Source organism: Chiloscyllium punctatum, chromosome 22 (assembly GCF_047496795.1).
Source record: "Chiloscyllium punctatum isolate Juve2018m chromosome 22, sChiPun1.3, whole genome shotgun sequence".
Taxonomy (NCBI): Eukaryota; Metazoa; Chordata; class Chondrichthyes; order Orectolobiformes; family Hemiscylliidae; genus Chiloscyllium; species Chiloscyllium punctatum.
Genome location: NC_092760.1, coordinates 85,055,115 through 85,079,750, shown reverse-complemented (window position 1 = coordinate 85,079,750; position 24,636 = coordinate 85,055,115). Strand labels below are relative to the sequence as shown.

The 24,636-nt window shown below is 42.8% G+C and overlaps 1 protein-coding gene across 7 annotated transcripts in view; it reads left to right on the top strand.

The window, feature by feature from the left end:
* Positions 1-24,636, top strand: part of ano5a (anoctamin 5a) — a 196,031-nt gene that overhangs the window by 48,046 nt on the left and 123,349 nt on the right. For 3 of the 7 annotated variants that reach the window (XM_072592752.1, XM_072592749.1, XM_072592755.1), the window contains exons 2-3: positions 7,754-7,792; positions 11,283-11,353. The exons of 1 other annotated variant lie outside the window; for it this stretch is intronic. In XM_072592752.1, the coding sequence (XP_072448853.1) occupies positions 7,754-7,792; positions 11,283-11,353 (110 nt within the window). The remainder of the gene's footprint in view (positions 1-7,753; positions 7,793-11,282; positions 11,354-24,636) is intronic. 3 more of the 7 variants (XM_072592753.1, XM_072592751.1, XM_072592750.1) reach the window with 1 other exon arrangement.

Genomic DNA, 24,636 nt, shown 5'->3' with positions numbered 1-24,636 from the left:
TAGTGGTGCTGGAAGAGCACAGCAGTGCAGGCAGCATCCAACGAGCAGCGAAATCGACGTTTCGGGCAAGAGCCCTTCATCATTTATTCCTGATGAAGGGCTCTTGCCCGAAACGTCAATTTCGCTGCTCGTTGGATGCTGCCTGAACTGCTGTGCTCTTCCAGCACCACTAATCCAGAATTTGGTTTCCAACATCTGCAGTTATTGTTTTTACCCTGGGGTATTATTCCTGGCATAGTGTGGTATCTGCCAACTCTGCCCATATTTGGGACCAGAGTAAGAGGTGTTTGAAGCAGTTTACTGCCACCGGGTCTCTGTAATCAGTGGTAGATGTTACACCACCATAAAGAGGGACTTTTGTTAGCTAATAAGGTTGTTTGTTGCAAGGTGACACAGGATCTAACTACATTGCTATTCGGACATATTTACAAGGACTCTGGAGAAATGTACACAATACATGAATATATGCAGCTCCAATAATACTCAAGAAGCTTGACATCATCCAGGATAAAGCAACTCAGTTAATTAGCTCCCCATCCACCACCTTCAAATTTCACTCCCTCCACCACCAATGCACAGTGGCAGGAGTATGTATCATCCACAAAATGTGACTCCCAAAGCTCCTTTGTTAGCACATTCTAAATGTACAAGTTTGACAGACAAAGGCAGCAGGTACCTGGGATCAACAAGATCACCATGTTTTCCTCCCAGCCATACACCTTCTTGGCTTTGAGCTGTATTGCCGTTCTTGTGCCATGGGGAAAATGTCCTGAGAGGATTGTGGTTGTTCCTACACCGCAAGGATTGCAGTGGTTCAACAAGGCAGCTTACCACCCTCTTCTCCAGGGCTATGTAACAAATGCTGGATCAGCCAATTATCTCAATTTCCATTGGACAGATAATGAGAAGAGATAACTGGGTGGTGTGAGAAGTGAAGATTAATTTGAATTAACATTGTAGCAAAGCACAACTTGCCTTTACTGCATTTATTCCTAATTTATCTGGATTGCAATGTCAAGGCTTTCACGTGAGTGGAGGTAGGGTAAAAGATCTATTTATATTATTCCCTTCCATCCAGTTTCATGATTCAATTTTCTAATTGCAGCAGCATCCTCACTGCTGTTTTCAATTTAATCTGTGTCCTAGTACAGACCAGCCTGCTGTGTGACCTGCGCTTTCAGTCTAACTGTAAATTAATTTGCCTGGAATTTCACTGATGTGATTTGAAGTCAATCATCTGCTGGTAATATTGGCCAACATGTGTGGCAGTCTTCCATCTCCTCAGATGACTATTGTGCTATGGTTGTAAATTCTGTGTTCAGTGTTGCCAAGTGCGTCTCAGGAACATTAGAATTCCTACAGTGTTTCCTTCAGCCTATTGAGTCCACACCGACCTTCCCACCCAGACCAATCCCCTATCCTATCCCTGTAACCCCACATTTGTCATGGCTAATTCACCTAATCTACTGTGGACACCTAATCTTTGGACTGTGGGAGGAAATTGGAGCACCTGGGGGAAACCCACGCAGACATGGGAAGAATGTGTCCACACAGACAGTTGCCCAAGGCTGGAATCGAACCCAGGTCCCTGGAGCTGTGAGGCAGCAGTGCTAACCACTGAGTCACCATGTCACTTGAAGGAAGGTGCTTGTTTTGGAGTCAACTGTTTTCTAGGGCCCCACTTTGCAGCCACTTGAGCTTTCTAATCCTGTGCCGTTATTTCTAATATTCTTCTGAACAGTTCACCTTCACGGGTCACTGGGTGTCCTGGATGTCAATGTCAATGCTGTAAGATGTAGGAACAGAAGTAGGCCATTCAGCCCATTGAGTCTGCTCTGCCATTCCGTGAATCCTAGCAGGTCTGATATCCAACACCTTCATCTCTCTGTTGGGGGTGTGCACGTCATGGGGATTGCATGTAAGAATCACTTGTCACAGTGCCAGAGTCTACTCTCTCATTTAAGGGGTAACCTGATGGTCACCATGCCTTGAATGAGGGTAATGCTGAGCAGCCAGAGCCTTCCTAGGTAGGACTTTGCACCCCAAGCCAGCCTTCCAGATTTCTTGCAAATGTCAGAAACCAGTGACTGGCAATTCAGTAAGAGAGGACTCTAGCTTATCGCATCATGATGAAACCATTCCTCAATGAAGCAGTGAGTTCCACATTTAGGAAAACATTTTTTTCCTGACAAAGTCCAAATCATGAATCATCGATTGTGATTCCAGGACATAAAAATTACAATAATTAAGGGAAATCCAAAGATGCATTGAGGCAGGATAGGACACTATAAGGGATTTCTGGATGCTCTGTGTGCCTTTGCATGAAGTAATCTCCCTGAAAAATCTCCCACCCTATCCTCTGCTCCTAGCTGTAGTCTTCAGTTCATTCTGTCATTCATCTCTTCTCTGACTGTAGTTTCTTGAATACCCTCTCGAATTTCACTAACAAGAAGCTGGAGCCTCCTTGCTGATGTTATTACTGTAGTGCTGCCAGAGAATGAGGAGTCATCGATTGCAGTGCAAATCCAAATTTGGTAATGATCTAAGTTCTAGCATTCAAGTGCTCACGCTGGTCAACATTAATCTTCTGTTCTTTGAAAAAGGCGCTGATGTTATGAAATAGCAATCACCAGGAATAATGTACAGTGGTATTTATGATAAATATCTCAGGATAAAAATATTACATTACATTACATTACAGTGTGGAAACAGGCCCTTCGGCCCAACAAGTCCACACCGACCCGATGAAGCGCAACCCACCCATACCCCTACATTTATCCCTCACCTAACACTACAGGCAATTTAGCATGGCCAATTCACCTGACCTGCACATCTTTGGACTGTGGGAGGAAACCGGCGCACCCGGAGGAAACCCACACAGACACGGGGAGAACGTGCAAACTCCACACAGTCAGTCGCCTGAGGCGGGAATTGAACCCGGGTCTCCGGCGCTGTGAGGCAGCAGTGCTAACCACTGTGCCACCGTGCCGCCCACAAAATATAAAGTATATGATGACATTTCTTCATTCATCACTCAATTGTATCAACAGTTGGTTGCTGGATGGCAGCTTAACTGGGTTGAAACTGTCTCTGTACCACTTTCGGCTGTCGATAAATTCTTCAGGGTCATGTTCCTGTGTTCTATTCAGCTTTAGAATGGCAAGGCTAATACGTTTTGACCCTCTTGGGCAGTTGGTAGTGAACTGTCCCTTTGAACCACTGCAGTCCACGTTTTCACATGGTCTGGGATTGGAGAATGCTTCTGAAGTACAGCCACTGCTATAATGTTGACCAGTGAAGCCGTTAATTTATATACAGAGCTGGGAGTGTCGTGCTGGAAAAGCACAGCCGGTCAGGCAGCATCCAAAGCGCAGGAGAATCGATGTTTCTGGCATAAGAATTTATATGCAGCAAAATTCCAGAAAAAAAGTGACCAAATATTCAATGCTGAGGATGTTCATTTGAGGATAAATATTGACCATCATACTGAGGAGAACTCCCCAAATGTTTTTGGGATCAAAGACATGCATATTGATTAGGCCACTTTTGGAATATTGTGTGCAATTCTGGTCTCCTTCCTATTGGAAGGATGTTGTGAAACTTGAGAATATTTAGAAAAGATTTACAAGGATGTTGGCCGGGTTGGAGGCTGAGGGGTAACCTTGTAGAGGTTTATAAAATCATGAGGAGCATGGATAGCGTAAATAGACAAGATCTTTTTCCCAGGGCAGGGGTTAAGGTAAAAGGCACCTAAGGGGCAGCTTTTTCAGGTATGGGATTTTAATTTTTTTTATATATGGGCCAAGTGCTGGCAAATGGGACGAGACTAGGTTAGGATATCCAGTTGGCATGGACGAGTTGAATTGAGTAGTCTGTTTCAATGACTCTTTGACTCTATGACATGGGATCTTTTCCATCCTGAGGGGTTGAGTTGTAGGGAGAAGCTGAATGGATTGGTGCTTTTCTCTCTGGAATGTCAGAGTCTGAATGGTGACCTTATAAGATCATGAGGTGCATTGAGTGAATAGCTAAGGTATTTTCCCCAGGGTAGGGGAGTTCACAACTAGAGGGCATAGGTTTAAGGTGAGATGGGAAAGTTTCAAAAGGGGCCTGAGGGGTAACGTTTTCAGACAGAGAGCAGTGTGTGTATGGAATGAGCTGCTGGGGAAGTGGTAGAGACTGGTACAATTACAGCATTTACAAGATATTTGGATGGGTACATGAATAGAAAGGGTTTAAAGGGATATGGGCCAAGTGCTGGCAAATGGGACGAGGTCAGATTGGGATGTCTGGTCAGCACGGATGAGTTGGACTGAAAGGTCTGTTTCCGTGCAGTATGACTCTGTCCTCAAAGGGTGTGTGGGATCTCTATTTAACATCGCTGTACAAACAACTGGAATGCTGAGAGCTTTACAAGTGAATGTTGCTGCTGATATGGAAAATAAATTTCATTGTCTGGTGCAAATTAACCAGGAAAATGCCAAAGTCTGGTTTAGAAATGGAACTTTCTCCAGTTGATATGATGGCGCAAATTGAATTGAATTTCATAATCCTCAAGGAAAAAGTGGCCTTTTTGCTGTAGTTCCCATCAGTCACCTCAAATACAGGACATGGCTCACAGCTAAAATCTAACTTGGCCAATGTTTCTACTTTCCATTTTAAGTTCTGAGACTTTTGTGCGAGAGGTTGTTTTGATCTGTAACAGTCTGAAATTGTCATAAAAGATTAATACTGCATGTGACCTAAACACCACGTACTATGATGATGGCACATGGACTTATGGGCAAAGAAGCTTAGGAATTGGAAGGCTTCAGATCTTTCTTCGAAGTCTTTGTACCAACAATTCAATGTAGCCAGTGCATAACATTCAGTCAAATATCTCTTATTTACTGGATACACTTTCAGGGTGGTAACTATAATTAATGGAATACCACAATGGTCAGTGTTAGGGCCACAATTATTTAAAATATATTTAATGACTTGAATGAGGGAAGTGAATGCACTACAGGGAAGTTTGCACATGACACAAAAACAGTGGGAATGGAAGTGGTGAGGATGACACCGAATCTACAGAATGACATAGACAGGATAATCAAATGGACAAAAACTTGGCATATCAGCATATGCCTCTGCTGCCATATAATCCCGAAAGTGTGGAAACAGGCCATTCAGCCCAACAAGTCATAGAGTCATAGAGATGTACAGCATGGAAACAGACCCTTTGGTCCAACCCGTCCATGCCGACCAGATATTCCAACCCAATCTAGTCCCACCTGCCATACCCGGCCCATATCCCTCCAAACCCTTCCTATTCATATACCCATCCAAATGCCTCTTAAATGTTGCAATTGTACCAGCCTCCACCACTTCCTCTGGCAGCTCATTCCATACACGTACCACCCTCTGCGTGGAAAAAGTTGCCTCTTAGGTCTCTTTTATATCTTTCACTTCTCACCCAAAACCTATGCCCTCTAGTTCTGGGCTCCCTGACCCCAGGGAAAGGACTTTATCTCTTTATCCTATCCATGCCCTTCCTAATTCTGAACCCTTTCAAGTTTCACAACATCTTTCCGATAGGAAGGAGAGGAACATTCCATCTCTACTCTTCCCCTAACCATCACACCTCCCCCCTCACCCCCCCCCCCCCCCCGCCCCGGCCCTATCCCTGCAACCCTGCATTTCCCATGGCTAATCTATACATCTCTGAACACTGTGGGCAATTTAGCATGGCCAGTTCACCCTAACCTGCATGTCTTTAGATTGTGGGAAGAAACCGGAGCACTCAGAGGAAACCCACGGAGACACAGGGATAATGTGCAAACTCCACAGTCACCTGAGGGTGGAATTGAACCCGGCTCCCTGTGTGAGGCAGCAGTGCTAACCACTGAGCCAAATACATTGTCAGAAAATGTGAGGTTATACGGTTTAGCAAGAAGGATAGAGGTGGCTGAATATTATTTAAATGGAGAAAGATTGCAGAAAGCTTTGTCACAGAGGTATTTGGGAGTGCTCACTAAAAGCTAATAACCGTGTTCATTCAGTAATAGGTGAGATAAATGGAACTTTATTTCAAAGGGACAGAACTATAAAACCAGGGAGATCTTACTAAAACGATACAAGGCACTCGTCAGACCAGAGCTGAAATACAGTATGAACAATTTTGGTCCCTTATTGAAGGAAAGATGAGCCGGTATTGGAGGCAGTCCAGAGAAAGTTCACTGGTATCAGATAGAGAGGGACCCTCTTAGGAGAGAGGTTGAGTAGGTTGAGCCTTTACTCATTGCAGGTTAGAAGAACGAGGGGTGATCTCATTGAAACTTTGGAGATTCTTGCGGGACTTGACAGGGTAGATGTGGAGAGGTTGTTTCCATTTCTGGGAGAGTTTAAAACCAGAGGTTATAACCTCTGAGCAAGGGGTTGCTCATTTAAGACAGTGATGAGGAGGAACTACCTCTCTGAGGGTAGTGCATCTGCGGAATCTTTCATCGTAGAGACTGGGTCATTATGAATATTCCAAGCTGAGATCGACCGATTTTTTTAATCGCTGGTTTTTAATCAAGGAAAAGGCAGGAAAATGTTGAGGGCAATCAGATCAGCCATTGAATGACAGGGCTGACTCGATGGACTCAATGGCCTACTTCTACTTCTATCATTTATGAACGTGAAAACTAATTTCAACAATGGTACAACTACGGTATCGTCAATTGCTGCCAAAACTCATTAATTCACAAATGCTTTTTAGGGAAGGAAATAAGAATATACATAAGAAATAGGAGCAGGAGTAGGCCGTCTGGCCCTTCAATCCTGCACCACCATTCAATAAGATCATGGCTGATCTTTCCATGGCGTCGGCTCCACTTATCCACCCTTTTACCGTAACCTTTAATTTCTTCATTGTTCAAAAAATATCTATCTTAGCTTTAAAAACATTTACTGAAGTAGCATCAATGGGCAGGGAATTCCATAGATTTACAACCCTCTGGGTGGCACAGTGGTTAGCACTGCTGCCTCACAGCGCCAGAGATCCGGGTTCAATTCCTGCCTCAGGCGACTGTGCAAACTCCACACAGTCATTCTCCCCGTGTCTGCGTGGGTTTCCTCCGGGTGCTCCGGTTTCCTCCCACAGTCACAAAGATGTGCAGGTTAAGTGGATTGGCCCATGCTAAATTGCCCATAGTGTTAGCTGAAGGGGGTAAATGTAGGGGAATGGGTCTGGGTGGGTTACACTTCGGCGGGTCGGTGTGGACTTGTTGGGCCGAAGGGCCTGTTTCCACACTAAGTAATCTAATCTAATCTAAATAAGAAGTTCCTTCTCAATTCAGTCCTAAATTTGCTCCCCCTGATTTTGAGACTATACCCTCTTGTCCTAGTTTCACCTGCCAGTGGAAACATCCTATGTAAATCTTGTGTATTCCCTTCATTATTTTATATGTTTCTATAAGATTCCCCCCTGTTTCTTCTAAACCTACTGTCCATAACTGGTCTGACCTACATGTGACTCCACACCCACAGCAATGTGGTTAATACTGAAATGCTAGCAAGCCGCTTGGCTAAAGGACAATTCCAACTGGCTTTACAAATGAGGTCTGCATCCATGGAGACAAAAAAATGCATTGTTTACTAATGAAAATGCAAGTACGCTATTCATCCTCTGTTAATATAACTTGCTGGTTTGATATATTGTTGCAACAACCTTTATTTTATCCCAATGGACTCTTGCTCCCCCTGCTAAACAATATTTTCTTCCTTAAAGATATTGCTGTTATCACTGGTATCGCAGGTGAATCGCCAGGTATAATCAATCTTTCTGCTAATACATTGTGCGTCTTGTGTTCTGCTGTGTTTCATTTCCAAATGTCAAACCAATGTAAAAGTGGTTCGAAGTTATGCCTGCTGGTCTTTTCAGTGCTCCTGTTGATGTTGTGTAAATGTCATTGCATTTTGTGGGACTCCTTGGTAATTAAGTTGAAATGTTACATGTATCAGTTTTCCTCGAGTTTTCTAGAAAGTGAATTCATTCATCTGAAAAGCCACATGCTATTCCTAATCTGAGCAAATATCACTAGCAGCAGAATTCTTCACTACTGAGACAGCTAACTCAAGTCTGAAAACGCCCACCACTGACCTGATTGAATCCCTTACCCTGAGGTAAAGAACTCCCTTTTGGATTTAATTTTTACTCTAAGATTTTGCTATGGGATAGGTGAACAGGTGAGAGGGCCCACTTGAGTTCCCTGGGATTTCTCCCTGTTTTAAATCTGTTGGATTCTCTAATCCTAACCCCTCCCATCACTATATGCCCCCTACTTACTTTCTATGCCCCCTCATGCCTCCTGTTAACGTGTGTACCCTCAACTATCATTTAAGTGTCAATGTATTCCAGCATTTGCTGAATAGTCATTTACTATGTACACACAATGGAAAGACATGAGCATCCATGTGAATATGAAAGTAACTAATCTGACAATCTAATAATGCTCTCACTCATTTCAGTGCACTGGATAGTGAAAAAAACTCACAAAAAAAAAACCCATTAAAGTATGTTAAATCTCTTAAGTGGTTAATCTTTTTGTAAAACAAACATCTTTTCAGACCTCACAACAAAGACAGCTAATCCTTTCATAGCCTGTTTAAACTTTCAGCCAAACTGTAAACTCGGGGCCCCCAATTGAGACAATTGTAGCTTTTGAAACTCAGCCAAACATTCTTACTGATGTAATGATGGGGAAATGTTAAAAAGACTGGTATTGAAAAGGTACAAACAATGGTATTTGCTTTCTAACCTACACCAGGTGGAGGTTAGAATGTGCCTGGTGGAAAGTCTTTTTCTTAAAAATCTCACTAGCAGCTTAATTTTGTTGTTTCCCATGATTAAATTGCAGGGTATTTAAAACCTTCAGACTATGACACTAAAACAGACCTTATCTTCCTGTCAATTAACATCTATTAATTTGTGATGCTTACAGTGCAGATTAAGGCCCTTTTTGAACTCTAATTGGGATCAGTTTCAAATCAGTACTAAGTTCAAATGACCCTCCTGTTTTTCATTAACTGTGAATATCCTGCTCCTTCCCTTATTTGTCAGAATTGGGAGCAGTATTTCCTCAATTGAGTGTTACCAATTATTTTTATAATTTTGCAAAAATTCTTCTGCCAGAGTTTACATTCACATTGGTTCTAAGCTGTGTGGACTTTCAGGTGGATTCCTTTGCCTGTTAATTTGAATGATGGGCTCATTTCTTGTTGACTCTTCACCTTGATATTTTCATTTTTTTTGTCAAAGAAATAGTTCTGTTTTCAAGTCTGTTCCTTTTGTGTTTTAATCTTGCTAAGTGTAGTTTTGCGGGATTTTGCAAACTGCATTCAGTGAACATGACAGAGCTCCAGCGTGTTTCAAAGCTGCCTCAACAGCTTTCACTGCAGCATGTATTTTAAAAAAAAGGGATCTTGTGTGGAGAAGCTCAGCTAATCTGCTTTCGAAATGTTTCCAGAGCTAAAGAAACTTTCTCCCCATCAGTGTTCAACCACAAGGAAACAAATTTTGCTGGAAAGGACCCATAGTATATTGAGATTTCCTTGTAAAACTGGAGAAGGGCTTGGTGGGGATCTCCTGCTAACAAAGTAGAAATTTCTGATTGAATCGGCTGGTAACAGTTTGGACATTGATTAAGCTTGATTCTGACTCTGTGGCAACATACAGGAAACCAAATACTTTGGCAGAGGTATCTATGGACAGACATAGACAGAAGTCCAGAGACTGCCCAACCCATCGTCGCCTCCTACAAGTGACCTTTAGTCCAAATAGGAGGTGCCTAGAATAGTTCATTCTCCAAATAGCTGTGCTCATGTCAATCTCCCAGTCTATCTGCCGTTGACTTGAATGCGCATGAGCCCATAAATAATCTTTTATAGAGCTCATTCAGTTTGGATGGTCACAGATAGCCAGTGTGCCACGCTTCCCAAACCCCTTCACCCTATAAGTTAGCAAGAGTGTAAACTCTTAATTAAACTTTGGTCAACTAGTTAAAGGAGGCTTTACTAAATCTATACAAGCCACTCGTCAGATTGCAACTGGAATACCATGTGAATAGTTTTGGGCCCCTTTATATAAGAAAAGACATATACCAGAATTGGAGGCAGTCCAGAGAAGGTTCACTTGGAAATTTTTGAGAAGATTTGTAACTCAGGTTGATGACAAATATGTAATTTAGCTTGCTGAGCTCGAAGGTTTTGTTTTCAGAAATTTCATCACCACACTAGGTAATATCATCAGTGCGAGTCTCTGGTGAAGCGCTGATGGTGTGTTTCTATACACACAGACAAAGAAGGACACTGCTTTGACTGGGATAACACACACACACTAGGACTGGTGAAACAAAGACACCCATGAGAATTCTTAAAGGCATGGCATTCTAACCAGAACTCCATCAATAAACATATTGATTTAGATCCCATCTACCTTCCCTTGGGGGAAAAAAAAGGACAGAAAATGACATTACCCACCTTAAGAAACCAAGACCTATAAATAGAGAGGCGGGACATACCTTCATCAGAGACTCTCACTGATGATGTTACCTAGTATGGTGACGAAACATCTGAAAGCAAACCATCAAGCTCAGCAAGCTAACTTACATATTTAAGATTGATCCCAGGTACAGAGGTGTTATTTTATGAGGAGAGGTTGAGTAGGTTGTGTCTGTACTCATTGGAGTTTAGAAGAATGAAAAATGATCTTATTGAAAGATACAAGATTATTTATGGACTTGACAGGGTAAATACAGAAAGGTTGTTTCCCCTTGTAGGACCAGGGCATAATCTCCGAATAAAAGCATTGCCCTTTTTGGACCCACATGAGGTGGAATTTCTTCCCTGAAGGTAATAAATCTGTTGAATTCTTTACTGCAAAGTGATGTCGAAGCTAGGTCATTCAGTATATTCAATTATCAAATCAACCATGGTGTCATAGAATGGTGGAGCAGACCCGATGGGCTGAATGGCCTACTTCAACCTCCGTCTTGTGGACAAGATTGTTCAACTCTTCAAGCTTATTATGCTATTTGCTAAATCCCATCAGTGTATCCCAGCCCATCTACTCACCTCTTGGGCTAATCTTAGTCTTCAGTTTCAGTTTGCTGCCTGCTTTCTAAAATCCCTTGAAAAAAGACCAGCAAAACATTTTGAAAGAAAAGATTTCCTTCATCGTGTTCTGAAACACCAACAACATTCAGTTTGTGTTGGTAAAAAAAACTCACGTTCTTCGTTCTGTTCCCTCTATATTTTAGGGGAAGATAATGGACCTTACTATGATCCTTCCAACAGTAGCCGAGAAGGAGAAATCCCTGGCAATTCAGAGGTAAACCTTGTTTTCCTGATCTGTGCTGTATCTCTCTATATTACAAGTTCTGTAGAATGGCAATGCTGGTAGAAAGGTCAACACTGGGGGGAAAAAAAAGCAAGAAATGATGAAAATGAAGGGTAGGACATAACAACCTGAATCCAGTGAACAATTAGTTGTGACTGTGTATGTGAATGTGTGTTCAAATTGATAGTCTTGACATTCTTTCTGTACTGATCTATTGGACCTATTGTGTATCGATAGCATTTACAGTGACTTCAGTTTGCTGTTTTTTAAATTTTTGTTCCTTTTACCCTTGTGTCCTAAATAAAATGAGGTTTGTTTTAAAATGTTTTGGGCAATAACATTAGTGTGAAATATGACTTGCAAATTAATGCACACAAAAGTATTGATAAGAATTAATGTATAAATTTTCTACCAGTATGAATGAAGAAAAAATGCATTTCCTGCAAAGGGTTTCTCCTTTGAAACTTTGACAGGCATTGAATAATATTTGTGTGTATAATAGTCTGGCTAACGTTCAACCAACAGAAACGAACCATTCTCCGTTTCTGTTCAGACTTATTCCTGGATAACTAGAAAACCCCTCCAATACACACCTTTCTCATGCCTCATTTGGAGGTAGCATGTTGGAAATCAATCCCTACTGTATTCACATCAGTGAAATGTTTTGTAAAAGTATGCAAAAAAAAACCAATTTGCCTGCCCTTTTTCTAGTTTGATAAAAAGCACAGACCTGGTTTCTGTACTTAACAAGAATGACTGACTAGTTATCACAAATAATTAGATTCAAACTATTAATAAACAATTATGAACTATCAATGTTTAACTCTACTGGTAGTGATTCTAATGCCCCTTATAAACTCCCACTACTCTAAACCCTTTATAAACACTCACTACTCTCACACTGGGACAGACTTGAAGAGGACAAAAGGGTGTTCTGGGCAGAGGGGAAGTCTGGGAAAGCAGAAATGGTCCTTTTTAACATGGTTTGCTGAGGTGGACCTTCTGGGTTGGCAGGAAATGCTGCACCTTGATTCTCTTTCTCTGGGAATTTGTTTCTGCTTGAAGGTGCAGGGTTGCTGGTTCACATGTGTGAAGTCTCTGACTTACTGGCTCAGTGCCACAGGCTTCTATCAACGGCTAAGGGTAAAATGAGGCTTAAGTTTATTTTTACTGGAGAGGAAAGAGAGAGAGCTTCTATCCCTGCAGAGATCCAATGACTTTGCCAAATATTTACAACCCCAAAGCTGTTCAGCTACCTGGAAACCAATCACATTGTTCTTGGTAGGCAGAATACCTATTTTATTGACAACTTGTCACTCGTCCTCAGACCAATCAGCTACTTGTTGCCACCTGCTGCTCCATTCCTACAGAGGCATTGGCTCCAGCCTTTCTCCAACCAGGCTTCCATGAATCTATAATGAGAAGCTGTGTAAATAGCACTGACAATGAGTGTCTGGTTGCTTGCTTTCAAGAAGAGTAGCATTCCATCAACACATTTTTTTTTAGAAGCAGTTGTTTTCCCATTTCAGAAATACAGAAAAATAAAAATGCATGATCTTGACAGGACCTTCCTTCTCGGTCTATGCCACCTCTGTTTACACATATCTGAGGGGAATGCCTGATCTGTAAAATCGACTGATAACATGAAACGATGAATTGGTACATCCTGGCTGAAGTAATTTGTGAAAAGTAATCATTAAAACAAAACTACTCTTGATAGTTTTGCCTCAGTGAGGTATTATGGCCCACTGGCTGCCATACTTTGGGAAGTCTATGAATGCATCGGAGAGAGCACAGAAGAGGTTTATAAGAGCAGATCCAGAGATGGGAAGCTGTAGGTTTGAGAATAGATTGGATAAGTTGGCACTGTCCTCCATCCAAAGGTGAAGAGTGAGAGCAAACATGATAGAGGTTTTTAAAGTCATGAGGGATCTGAACAGAGTAGACAGGGAGAAACTATTCCAACTCATAAAGATATCGAGGGCAAGAAGGCAACTTTTAAAATGCCTTTGCTAAAGAAACAAAGGCAAGATGAGAGAATTTGCTCATACAGAGAATGGTTTGGGTTACGACCACACTGCCTGGAAGTGGGCTGAAAGTATTCATAGAATCCCTACAGTGTGGAAGCAGGTTATTCAGCCCATCAAGTTCATATTGACCTTCCAAAGAGCATCCCTCCTATACTCACCCTATCACTGTATCCCTGCATTTCCCATACCTAATCCACCAAACCTGCACATCCCTTGACACCAAGGGTAATTTCCCATGGCCAATCCACCTAACTGTCACATCTTTGGACTAAGGGAGGATCCTGGAGCACCCAGAGGAAACCTACGCAGATGCGGGGAGAACGTGCAAACTCCACTGAGGCTGGAATTGAACCCAGGTTCTTGGTGCTGTGAGGTGGCAGTGATAACCACCGTGCTACCCATGCACTATGTTTGTTTCTACCTCAATAATCATACATTAAGCAATGTGCAGGGCAATGGGAAAAAGCACGAGATTGGCATTAAGTCAAAATGCTCATAAAGCTAATAAAGACATGAAGGTTTGTGAATGGTGTCCTCCCTGTGTCATGGAATTCTGTGATTCCCACTTGGGACTAAACATCCGATTGGAACGTATTCCTCAACATACAGACTCAGAAAAGTCATAGAGTCATAGAGATGTACAGCATGGAAACAGACCCTTGGGTCCAACCCGTCCATGCCGACCAGATATCCCAAGCTTATATAGTCCCACCTGCCAGCACCCATCCCATATCCCTCCAAACTCTTCCTATTCATATACCCATCCAAATGCCTTTTAAATGTTGTAATTGTACCAGCCTCCACCACTTCCTCTGACAGCTCATTTCCAGACAAGTACCACCCTCTGTGTGAAAAGGTTGCCCCTTATATCTTTCCCCTCTCACCCTAAACCTATGCCCACGAGTTCTGGACTCCCCGACCCCAGGGAAAAGACCTTGTCTACTTATCCTATCCATGCCCCTCATAATTTTATAAACTTCTATAAGGTCACCCCTCAGCCTCCGATGCTCCAGGGAAAACAGCCCCAGCCTGTTCAACCTCTCCCTGTAACTCAAATCCTCCAACCCTGGCAACATCCTTGTTAATCTTTTCTGAACCCTTTCAAGTTTCACATCTTTCCGATAGGAAGGAGACCAGAATTGCATGCAATATTCCAACAGTGGCCTAACCAATGTCCTGTACAGCCGCAACATGACCTCCCAACTTCTGTACTCAATACTCTAACCAATAAAGGAAAGCATACCAAACGCCTTCTTCACTATCCTTTCTACCTGCGACTCCATTTTCAAAGAGCTATGAACCTGCACTCCAAGGTCTCTTTGTTCAGCAACATTCCCTCGGACTTTAGCATTAAGTATTTAAGTCCTGCTCAGATTTGCTTTCCCAAAATGCAGCATCTCACATTTATCTGAATTAAACTCCATCTGCCACTCCTCAGCCCATTGGCCCATCTGGTCAAGATCCCGTTGTAACCTAAGGTTAACTTCTTCACTGTCCACTGCACCTCCAATTTTGGTGTCATCTGCAAACTTTCTAACTATATCTTGTATGCTCTCATCCAAATCATTTATGTAAATGACAAAAAGTAGAGGGCCCAGCACCGATCCTTGTGGCACTCCACTGGTAACAGGCCTCCAGTCTGAAAAACAATCCTCCATCACCACCCTCTTTCTTCTACCTTTGAGCCAGTTCTGTATCCAAATGGCTAGTTCTCCCTGTGTTCCATGAGATCTAACCTTGCTTACCAGTCTCCCATGGGGAACTTTGTCGAACGCCTTACTTAAGTCTGTATAGATAACATCTCCAGCTCTGCACTCATCAATCCTCTTTGTTACTTCTTCAAAAAACTCAATCAAGTTTGTGAGATATGGTTTTCCACGCACAAAGTCATGTTGACTATCCCTAATCAATTCTTGCCTTTCCAAATACATGTACATCCTGTTCCTCAGGATTCCCTCCAACAACTTGCTCACCACCGAAATCAGGCTCACTGGTCTGTAGTTGCCTGGTTTGTCCTTACCACCATGTTTACCAACCTCCAGTCTTCTGGCACCTCACCCGTGACTATTGATAATACAAATATCTCAGCAAGAGGCCCAGCAATCACTTCCCTAGCTTCCCATAGAGTTCTAGGGTACACCTGATCAGGTCCTGGGGATTTGTCTACTTTTATGCGTTTCAAGACATCCAGCACTTCCTCCTCTGTAATATGGACATTTTTCACAATGTCACCATCTATTTCTCTACATTCTGTATCTTCCATGTCCTTTTCCACTGTAAATACTGATACAAAATACTCATTTAATATCTCCCCCATTTTCTGCGGCTCCACACAAAGGCCACCTTGCTGATCTTTGAGGGGCCCTATTCTCTCCCTAGTTAATCTTTTGTCCTTAATGTATTTGTAAAAACCCCTTTTGGATTCTTCTTAAGTCTATTTGCTAAAGCAATCTAATGTCCCCTTTTTGCTGTCCTGATTTCTCTCTTAAGTATATTCCTACTGCCTTTATACTCTTCTAAGGATTCACGCAATCTATCCTGTCTACACCTGACATATGCTTCCTTCTTTTTCTTAACCAAACTCTCCATTTCTTTAGTCATCCAGCATTCCGTATACCTACCAGTCTTTCCTTTTGCCCTAACAGGAATTTACTGTCTCTGGACTCTTGTTATCTCATTTCTGAAGGCTTCCCATTTTCCAGCCGTCCCTTTACCTGCGAACATCTGCCCCCAATCACCTTTTGAAAGTTCTCGTCTAATACTGTCAAAATTGGCCTTTCTCCAATTTAGAACTTCAACTTTTAGATCTGGTCTATCCTTTTCCATCACTATTTTAAATCTAATAGAATTATGGTTGTTGGCCCCACTGACACCTCAGTCACCTGTCCTGCCTTATTTCCCAAGAGTAGTTCAAGTTTTGCACCTTCTCTAGTAGGTATATCCACAAACTGAATCAGAAAATTTTCTTGTATCCACTTAACAAATTCCTCTCCATCTAAACCCTTAACACTATGGCAGTCCCAGTCTATGTTTGAAAAGTTAAAATCCCCTACCATAACTACCCTATCATCCTTACAGATAGCTGAGATCTCCTTACAAGTTTGTTTCTCAATTTCGCTCTGACTATTAGGGGTCTGTAATAAAACCCCAATAAGGTGATCATCCCTTTCTTATTTCTCAGTTCCATCCAAATAACTTCCCTGGATGTATTTCTGGGAAAATCCTCCCTCAGCACAACTGTAATGCTATCCCTTATCAAAAATGCCACTCTCTTTCCTCACTTGCCTCCCTTTCTGTCCGTCCTGTAGCATTTGTATCCTGGGACATTAAGCTGCCAGTCCTGTCCATCCCTGAGCCATGTTTCTGTAATTGCTATGATATCCCAGTCCCATGTTCCTAACCATGCCCTGATTCATCTGCCTTCCCTGTTAGGCCTCTTGCATTGAAATAAATGCAGTTTAATTTAAAATGCAGTCCTACCTTGTTCTCTGCTTTGACCCTGCCTGCTCTGGCTATTTGACTCACTTCTGTTCTCAACTGTACCAGTCTCAGATTGATCTCTTTCCTCACTATCTCACTGGGTTCCCCCCGCAACCTCCGCCCCCCCACCCCACCCCCGACCTTGCTAGTTTAAATCCTTCCAAGCAGCTCTAGCAAATCTCTCTGCCAGTATAATTGTCCCCTTCCAATTTAGGTGCAATCCATCCTTCTTGTACAGGTCACTTCTACCCCAAAAGGGCTTCCAAAAATGTGAATTCTTCTCCCATACGCCAGCTCCTCAGCCATGCATTAATCTGCTCTGATTCCTGAAGAAGGGCTCATGCCTGAAATGTCGATTCTCCTGCTCCTAGGATGCTGCCTGACCTGCTGCGCTTTTCCAGCAACACATTTTCAGCTCTGATCTTCAGTATCTGCAGTCCTCACTTTCTCCTATTCATCTGCTCTATCCTCCTATTCATGCCCTCACTAGCTTGTAGCACCAGGAGTAATCCAGATATTACTACTCTCGAGGACCTCCCTTTTAAATTCCTGCTTAACTCTCTGTAATCTCCCTTCAGAATCTCAACCTTTTCCCTTCCAATGTCGTTGGTCCCAGTGGTGTTCAATGACCTCCTGCTGGCCCCACTCCACCTTGAGACATTCTGCACCCTCTCTGAGACTATTAAACAGGTTATACCTGACTGATCTAAGTCTCCCATCCCATTCTTCACAGTCTAGCTGCTTCTAGTATGATAGCACTATAATCATCTTTCTCATCAAGCTTCTTTAACCCAGTATTCAAATTGCCTCTGGTAACTTTTTTAAAGGTGCATGTGTTTTTTTTTGTTCTTATTCTAGCTTGCTTGTAGTAAAGCCACATGAGTTCCCAACTCCAATATTTTGAAAACAAATAAATGAACGTGTTCAAAGGAAGTCTAAAGAAGTACTTCTTTTTAACGTCTCTGTGGGTTTTCTCCCTAATTGCTCAGAGCTTCAAAAGATCTGAAAGTTTAGTCTGCTGGGGACTCCAAAAATTAGTCCTGGTGGATTATCAATGTTTCTTGCACTATCAACTGTCAAATGTTAGCCGCAGGAGGCATTTCTTACAATGCTGAGGGAATAAACTCTTTGATTCTTGTTCATTTTTCTGAAATAAGCAGTATTTACTCTTTCCGAACTTCAATGGAACTGTCAAAGATTCTAAATTCCAATCCACTGCTGTGTGCACAGATAAAGCTCTAGTCAGACTATTTAAGGATGAAAATTGCCAGAGCTGCTTTTGGTTTAACCAACAGCAAGTGACTTGTTAAATATAACAGTTAGTTTTCAGCTGCTTAGCAATGTCTAAAAGTTATTCAGCTTTGTTGAGAGAGGCAGGGGATAGAATTTAGTTTGATTGAGCCCAGCTTGTTATATTGGAAGAATGTTTGCGTGTGAGCCTGCCCCGCTGTCATTTGAAAGCAGTCTTCCACATTCTCGCACTCCGTATTTGGGAGTCTAGTTTAGTTTTGACTCCGTGCATGTATCTTGTCTGTTCACCCTGAGGCTATAAACATTTCCCCAGCTGTTCTACTTTGACAGTTGTTGCTTCATGATGGTCTGTGCTTTGTCTTTTGCTGCTGTCAGGCAGTCCTGCTTCTTGCACACTGGAGGGAGTATCTCTGGACTGTGATATGTACATGTGCCCTGTTCCTGAGAGTGCTTGATTCTTGATGTCATGTAACACTTGTTCACACAGAGGGTGGTGCATATATGGAATGAGCTGCCAGAGGAAGTAGTGGAGGCTGGTATAGTTACAACATTTAAAAGGCACCTGGATGGGGACATGAATAGGAAGGGTTTAATGAGATCTGGGCCAAGTGCTGAAAATTGGACTAGATTAATTTAGGATATCTGGTCGGCATAGACAAGTTGGACCAAAGGGCCTGTTACTGTGCTGTACATTGCTATGACTCTGTTTACATCAGTAGATTGTAGGCAATCACATTCAATTCTCTAGTAGTGTCTGTGGCGTCTCTCACAGACTTCGAAAAGAGTAGGCCATTCAGCTCGTTTGGGTCTGCTCTGCCATGCAGTATTATCAGAGCTGGTCATCTATCCTTATGACATATTCCTGCTTTCTCCACATAAATCTCTTTCTCGCTCTTGCTCTCTCACTGTCTCTCTCACTCTCGCGCTCTGTTTCTCATTCTTTTTCTCTCGCTCTCACTCTTTTTTTTCTCTCTCTCTATCTCTCATTCTCTCTCTGTCTCTCTCTCATGCTCACTCTCACTCCCCCTCTTTTTCTTTCTTTCTCTCTCTCACACGCGCACATGCTCTCTCTCTCGTGCGTGCTCTCTTTCTCACTCTTGCGTGCTGTCTCTTGTCCCCTCCTCTCTCCCTCTCCTTCGCTCATGTGCGCGCTCTCCCCCCTCTCATGCATGCGCGCGCGCTCCCTCTCGTGCTTACACTGTGTCTCTCTCTGTCCTCTCTCTCCTCTCTCTCTCATGCTCCCTCTCCCATGCTTGCTTGTGCTCTCACTCTCTCTCACTCTCTCTCTCTCTCTCTCTCATGCTCTCGCTGTCTCTCTCATGCTCCCTCTCCCATGCTTGCTTGTGCTCTCACTCTCTCTCACTCTCTCTCTCTCTCTCATGCTCTCGCTGTCTCTCTCATGCTCCCTCTCCCATGCTTGCTTGTGCTCTCACTCTCTCTCACTCTCATTCTCACTCTCTCTCTCTCTCTCTCTCTCTCTCTCTCTCTCTCTCTCTCTCTCTCTCTCACATGCTCACGCTGTCTCTCTCATGTGTGTGCTTTCTCTCTCATGCGCATGCTCTCTCTCTTTTTCTCTCTTATGCTCTCGTTCTCACGCTGTCTCTCTCTCTCTCTCATGCTCACTCGCTCTCTTATCGTCGCTCACTCGCACTCTACCTCTCACTTATGCACACGCTCTCTGCCGTTCATGCTCGCTCGCTCTCTCTCATACTCGATTGCTCTCTCTTTTTCTCTCTCACTCTCTCTCTCTCTCCTGCTTCCTCGCACTCTATCTCTCTGTCTCATGCTCGCTTTCTCTCACGCTGTTTCCCTCTCGCTCTCTCTTTTTCGCTGTCATGTTTGCTCTCTCTCATGTGCGTGCTCTCTCTCTTTCTCATGCTTTCTCCCTCTCCCTCATTCTCTCGCTGTCTCTCTCTCTCTCTCACACACACACTTACACTCTTGCTCGCTCTCTCATGCTCGCTCTCTCATTCTTTCTGTCTCTCTCTCTCTCTCTGTGCCTCTCTCTCTCTCTCTCTCTCTCTCTCTCTCTCTCTCTCTCTCTCACTGCCTCTCTCTCTCTGCCTCTCTCTCTCTCTCTGCCTCTCTCTCTGTGCCTCTGTCCCTCTCTCTCCCTCCCCAACCCCCTCCTTTATACAGTCAAACAGGGATGCTGTCCATTTGCTTACTTCAGCTGTCGGTAAAAACAGGCCTCTATTCCTGATGAAGGGCTTTTGTCCGAAACATCAATTTTCCTGCTCCTCGGATGCTGCCTGAACTGCTGTGCTTTTCCGGCACCAATCTAATCTGGAATCTTACTTCTACAGTATTCAGTTACCTCACCAGGATGAATCTTATCGTAGCATGTTTTCCAACTCGTTTGAATGAAGAGGAAGTTATGAGCAGATAGGGCTACAAGAGAATCTCTAACCCACACGGTTTAATCCCTGGACATTCGCAGGGATTATTACCTACAGTTCTGCTGGTGTATGGCTCCTGCAGGCATCTCAACTCCACTTGCCTTTCACTGCTACATGGGGATCTACTAAATGCAGAAGAATTTCCTTTCAAAGATATGCAAGTGTGTCACTGTTAGAGTTAAGATCTTTGGTTGGATACAGTCTTGGAAGTTTAGGCACATGACCTCTAGTTACCCAACAAACTGCCCTCTACCCCATTCTATTGGTCACCCACAACAGTCTCTATGCAATGCCTACATGGATTAATTGAAAGGTTGCTAAGGGCTGATTTGAATAATTCTTAATCCACAGTCAAGCTACCTCTTCTGCCTTGTCACCACCATCTTTTACAGAACAATTTAAAAAGAGGGACTTTTTTTCTTGAATGGTTCTGTAATTTGTCTTCTGGGTTGGTCCCAGTTGCAGAAGTTTAATCCCAAAATGAGGCCATTCTGGTGATAGTGTGTGTGTATGTCACCAATAGCCAAATACAGCTAAAACGTCCACATAATCAAGCTGATTGCATGACCCAGAAGCAAATTTAGAGAGATGATGTGGGCAGCAGAAAATAAGAAACCTATTACTCCGACAAGATCTAATCATCTAATTTGATGTATGTATTATACCTTTTGGCAGTTATGGTATTGCACATTAATTATCTCAATCTTAAAAAGCTCTGCCTAAATGCTTTCTGTGAAAGGCGAAAGATTTAGTGGTTGATAAAGGACAGTTTGTGAGATTTTAAACTCAAGTGGCCAATAATCTAGAGAGCTCCAATAGAACAAGGACCTCTTTGTGGAAGCAAGGCTATCACTGTATGTTCTTATGAGTCACTAATGGGTTTTGATGAATATTAGCTGAGGAGTTGAAGATGATCAATCATCCATGATCTCATTGATGACAGAAGAGACTAGATAGACCAAATGGCCTATTTTCACTCCTACATTTTATGGTCTCACGTCTATGCATGGAATAAAGGGGACAATTTTCACAAGACTTTGGGTAAGGCAGTTTAGCAGGGTATAGAAAAATGGGTCAGCCAGTCAAGACAAAGGCAAAGAGGAATTTCTTCTCTTGGAGTTTTGAATCTATGGAATTCTGTGCCTTGGGGACTCCAGATACTCAGCCTTAAGGTCAATTAATTGATAAACACTGAGAGAGTTAAAGGATATGTGTGATTGATGAGAAAGTGCAATCAGATTAGCCACAAACTTGTACAAACATATTCTCATCAGGAAGGGCTTTGGTCAGTTTTAAAAGTGTAGGTCTCTTAAAGGGAAAACCAGAAGATATTTTCTAATCAGCAATGTCAAATTTGGAGCAGGTGAGAATTGAACCCAGGCCTCCAGGTTCAGAGGTAGGGACACTAACACTGTTTCACAAGAGTCCCTGTAGGAGCAACAGCACTTTTAAATTTGAAACCCAATTCCCCACCATCTGCCATGGTGAGTTTTGAACCCAAGCACCCAGAGCATCACAAGAGGCCGTCATTCAGCCCCTCCAGCCGGCTCACCATTCAATAAGATCATGGGTGATCTAAGTCATAGAATCATAGTGATGTACAGCATGGAGACAGACCCTTCGGTCCAACTCATCCATGCTAACCAGATATTTTAAATTAATCTAGTTCCATTTAGCCCATATCCCTCTAAACCCCTTCCTATTTGTGTACCTGTCGCAATGTATTTTAAATGTTGTAACTGTACCAGCCTCCATCACTTCTTCTGGCAGATCATTCCACACAGGCACCACCCTCCGTGTGATAAAGCTGCCCCTTAGGTCCCTTTTAAATTTTCCCCCAATCACCTTAAACCCTATCCTGGGAAAAAGACCTTGTCTACTTATCCTATCCATGACCCTCATGATTTTATAAACTGCTATAAGGTCACCCCTCAGCCTCTGACGCTCCAGGGAAGATAGCCCCAGCCTATTCAGCCTCTCCCTTTAGCTCAAACACTCTAACCCTGGCAACATCCTTATAAATCTTTACTGCACCCTTGCAAGTTTAACAACATCTTCCCTATAGCAGGGAGACCAGAATTGAACGTAATATTCCAAAAGTGGCCTAACCAATATTCTGCACAACCCGAAAGTGACCTCCCAACCCAAGTATTCAGTGCATTGCTTATGTTGAGAGTTCCACTTTGCCATCTGCTTCTGGCAACCTTTGCTTCCCCTGGCTAACAAGAATCTGTCCGTGTATCCACCTTGAACATAGTCAGTGACCTGACCCAAACTCTACCTTCATCTAAGGCTAAGTGGTCCAAAGTTGCAAAACTTTCTGAGAAAAATATTCTGCTCATCTCTGTCCTGAAAGACCAATTGCATGGTTGCCCTTTGTTGGGAACTCCCATGATTGAAAGACAAAGGGACCCATGGTCTTGATGGTCAACTCCTGTTCCCATTATGTAATTTGTGTTACAGTGTTCTCCCAGCAGATGGGTCCTATCTACCAAGAGCAAAGATCAGATGCCATGGAACTCAAGTGGTGCAGTGGTAGAGACCCTATTCCTGGATCATGAGGCCCAGTTTCAAGCTCCACCTGCTCCATTAATATTATCTCTGAACAGGTTGATTTAGAAAATATCTGCGAGAAGCCATGGATGTTTAAATGGATGGATATGCAGAAGATGCCAGCCTCATAGGAATCAGTGGACACCAGTAGAGCTCTTGTAGTGCAGTGATAGTGTCCCTATAAAAACCACCTGTAGAACAGGTACGGAAGAACACTTCCAAAGAGGTCGATTAAAAATACCCGTTCCTCTAGAATGCGTTTCCAAGAAAAAGCCCTGTATTGAAATGATAACAAAGAATGTCGTGGAAAAACTTGTTGAAGCTGGGGCATTTTTTTTTAATAAATGGAATTTAACAAGGGGCTGTGCTGCTGCATTTTATTTCCATTGCCCTGTGCTCTTTTGAGGAGGCTCAAGCTGGGCACTGAGATGCCTTTTTGAGCAAGTTTGTCTGTCTGAAGAAACAGAATTGCTTCAGAGTGCCGTGTTTTTACTTGGGGGACCGTGGGATCAGATGACTGTGAAATGTGCAGACGTCTTGCCGAGTGGCTGCCAGTGTGCTGTATTTCCATGCACAGCAGTGACGTAGTGCAGCTCCTCTCTGTTAGAATGTAGTGTTAAAGGCAATGAGGGAGGAGAGGACAGGCACATTGCTCAGCTTTTAACCAGAGCTGACTAATAACACATTCCTGAGATGAGGAAAAGCTGATCAAATAACTTTCAGCAAATTCCAAAGGATAAAGCGCTTCTTTCATAAGAAAGTGATAACACTGAGGCCAAACTGTGTTTTGCTGGCAAACTACTTAGTTTAAAAAGGGTAAGGTAGGTGGATTGCCCTTCAGATTTCAATCACACTCCCAACACAAAAGCAATGTTCCTTTCATTCCTGGATTTGCAGTCAGCTTATTTCTAACGGTCTCTTTAACCCATCAGTGGCTCTCTCACTGTTGGAAAGAATGTTGCTTGGAAAGTCTTGCCCTCAAAGTAAAGATTGTTTGAAAATTAGCACAGTTTCATTGCCATCGTTCAATGCATCAGGAATAATCAAGCTCTTCTATTTCTGAGTGTGAAAATCTGATTAAGTTGCCCAATTTTACCCAACTGTCTAATTCACGTTAAAAGAATCTGCACACTGTCTTTTTTTCAATTAACAGTGAGAAACAAATATTTATTATAATCAAATTAGTTTTTAAACCAAGGCAAAAATTAGACAAATTGAAATGCTAATTTATAATTCTGCCTCAAACAGAACCCCTTCCTTAAAATTCCCATAAGTATGCAAGCAGGTACATGAAGAGACAAGAACCAAATACTGTGGCTGGGGAGGCAGCCAGTGAAGCACAGTTCTGGCACTCGTCTCGACCACAGACACCAATGGGTCATTTTCTTTTGATTCATGGCTTATTCTTCTGCTAATGATGCAAGAGTTGTCAATAACCTGATTCTCAGTCTTTCATTCACTGTTTAAGGATTTGCCCTTTCAATGCCTCTGATACTGTATTGTCTCTACATCCAGGTACTAATCAAGTGATTGTTACCATACTAAACCCTCCTGAGCACAC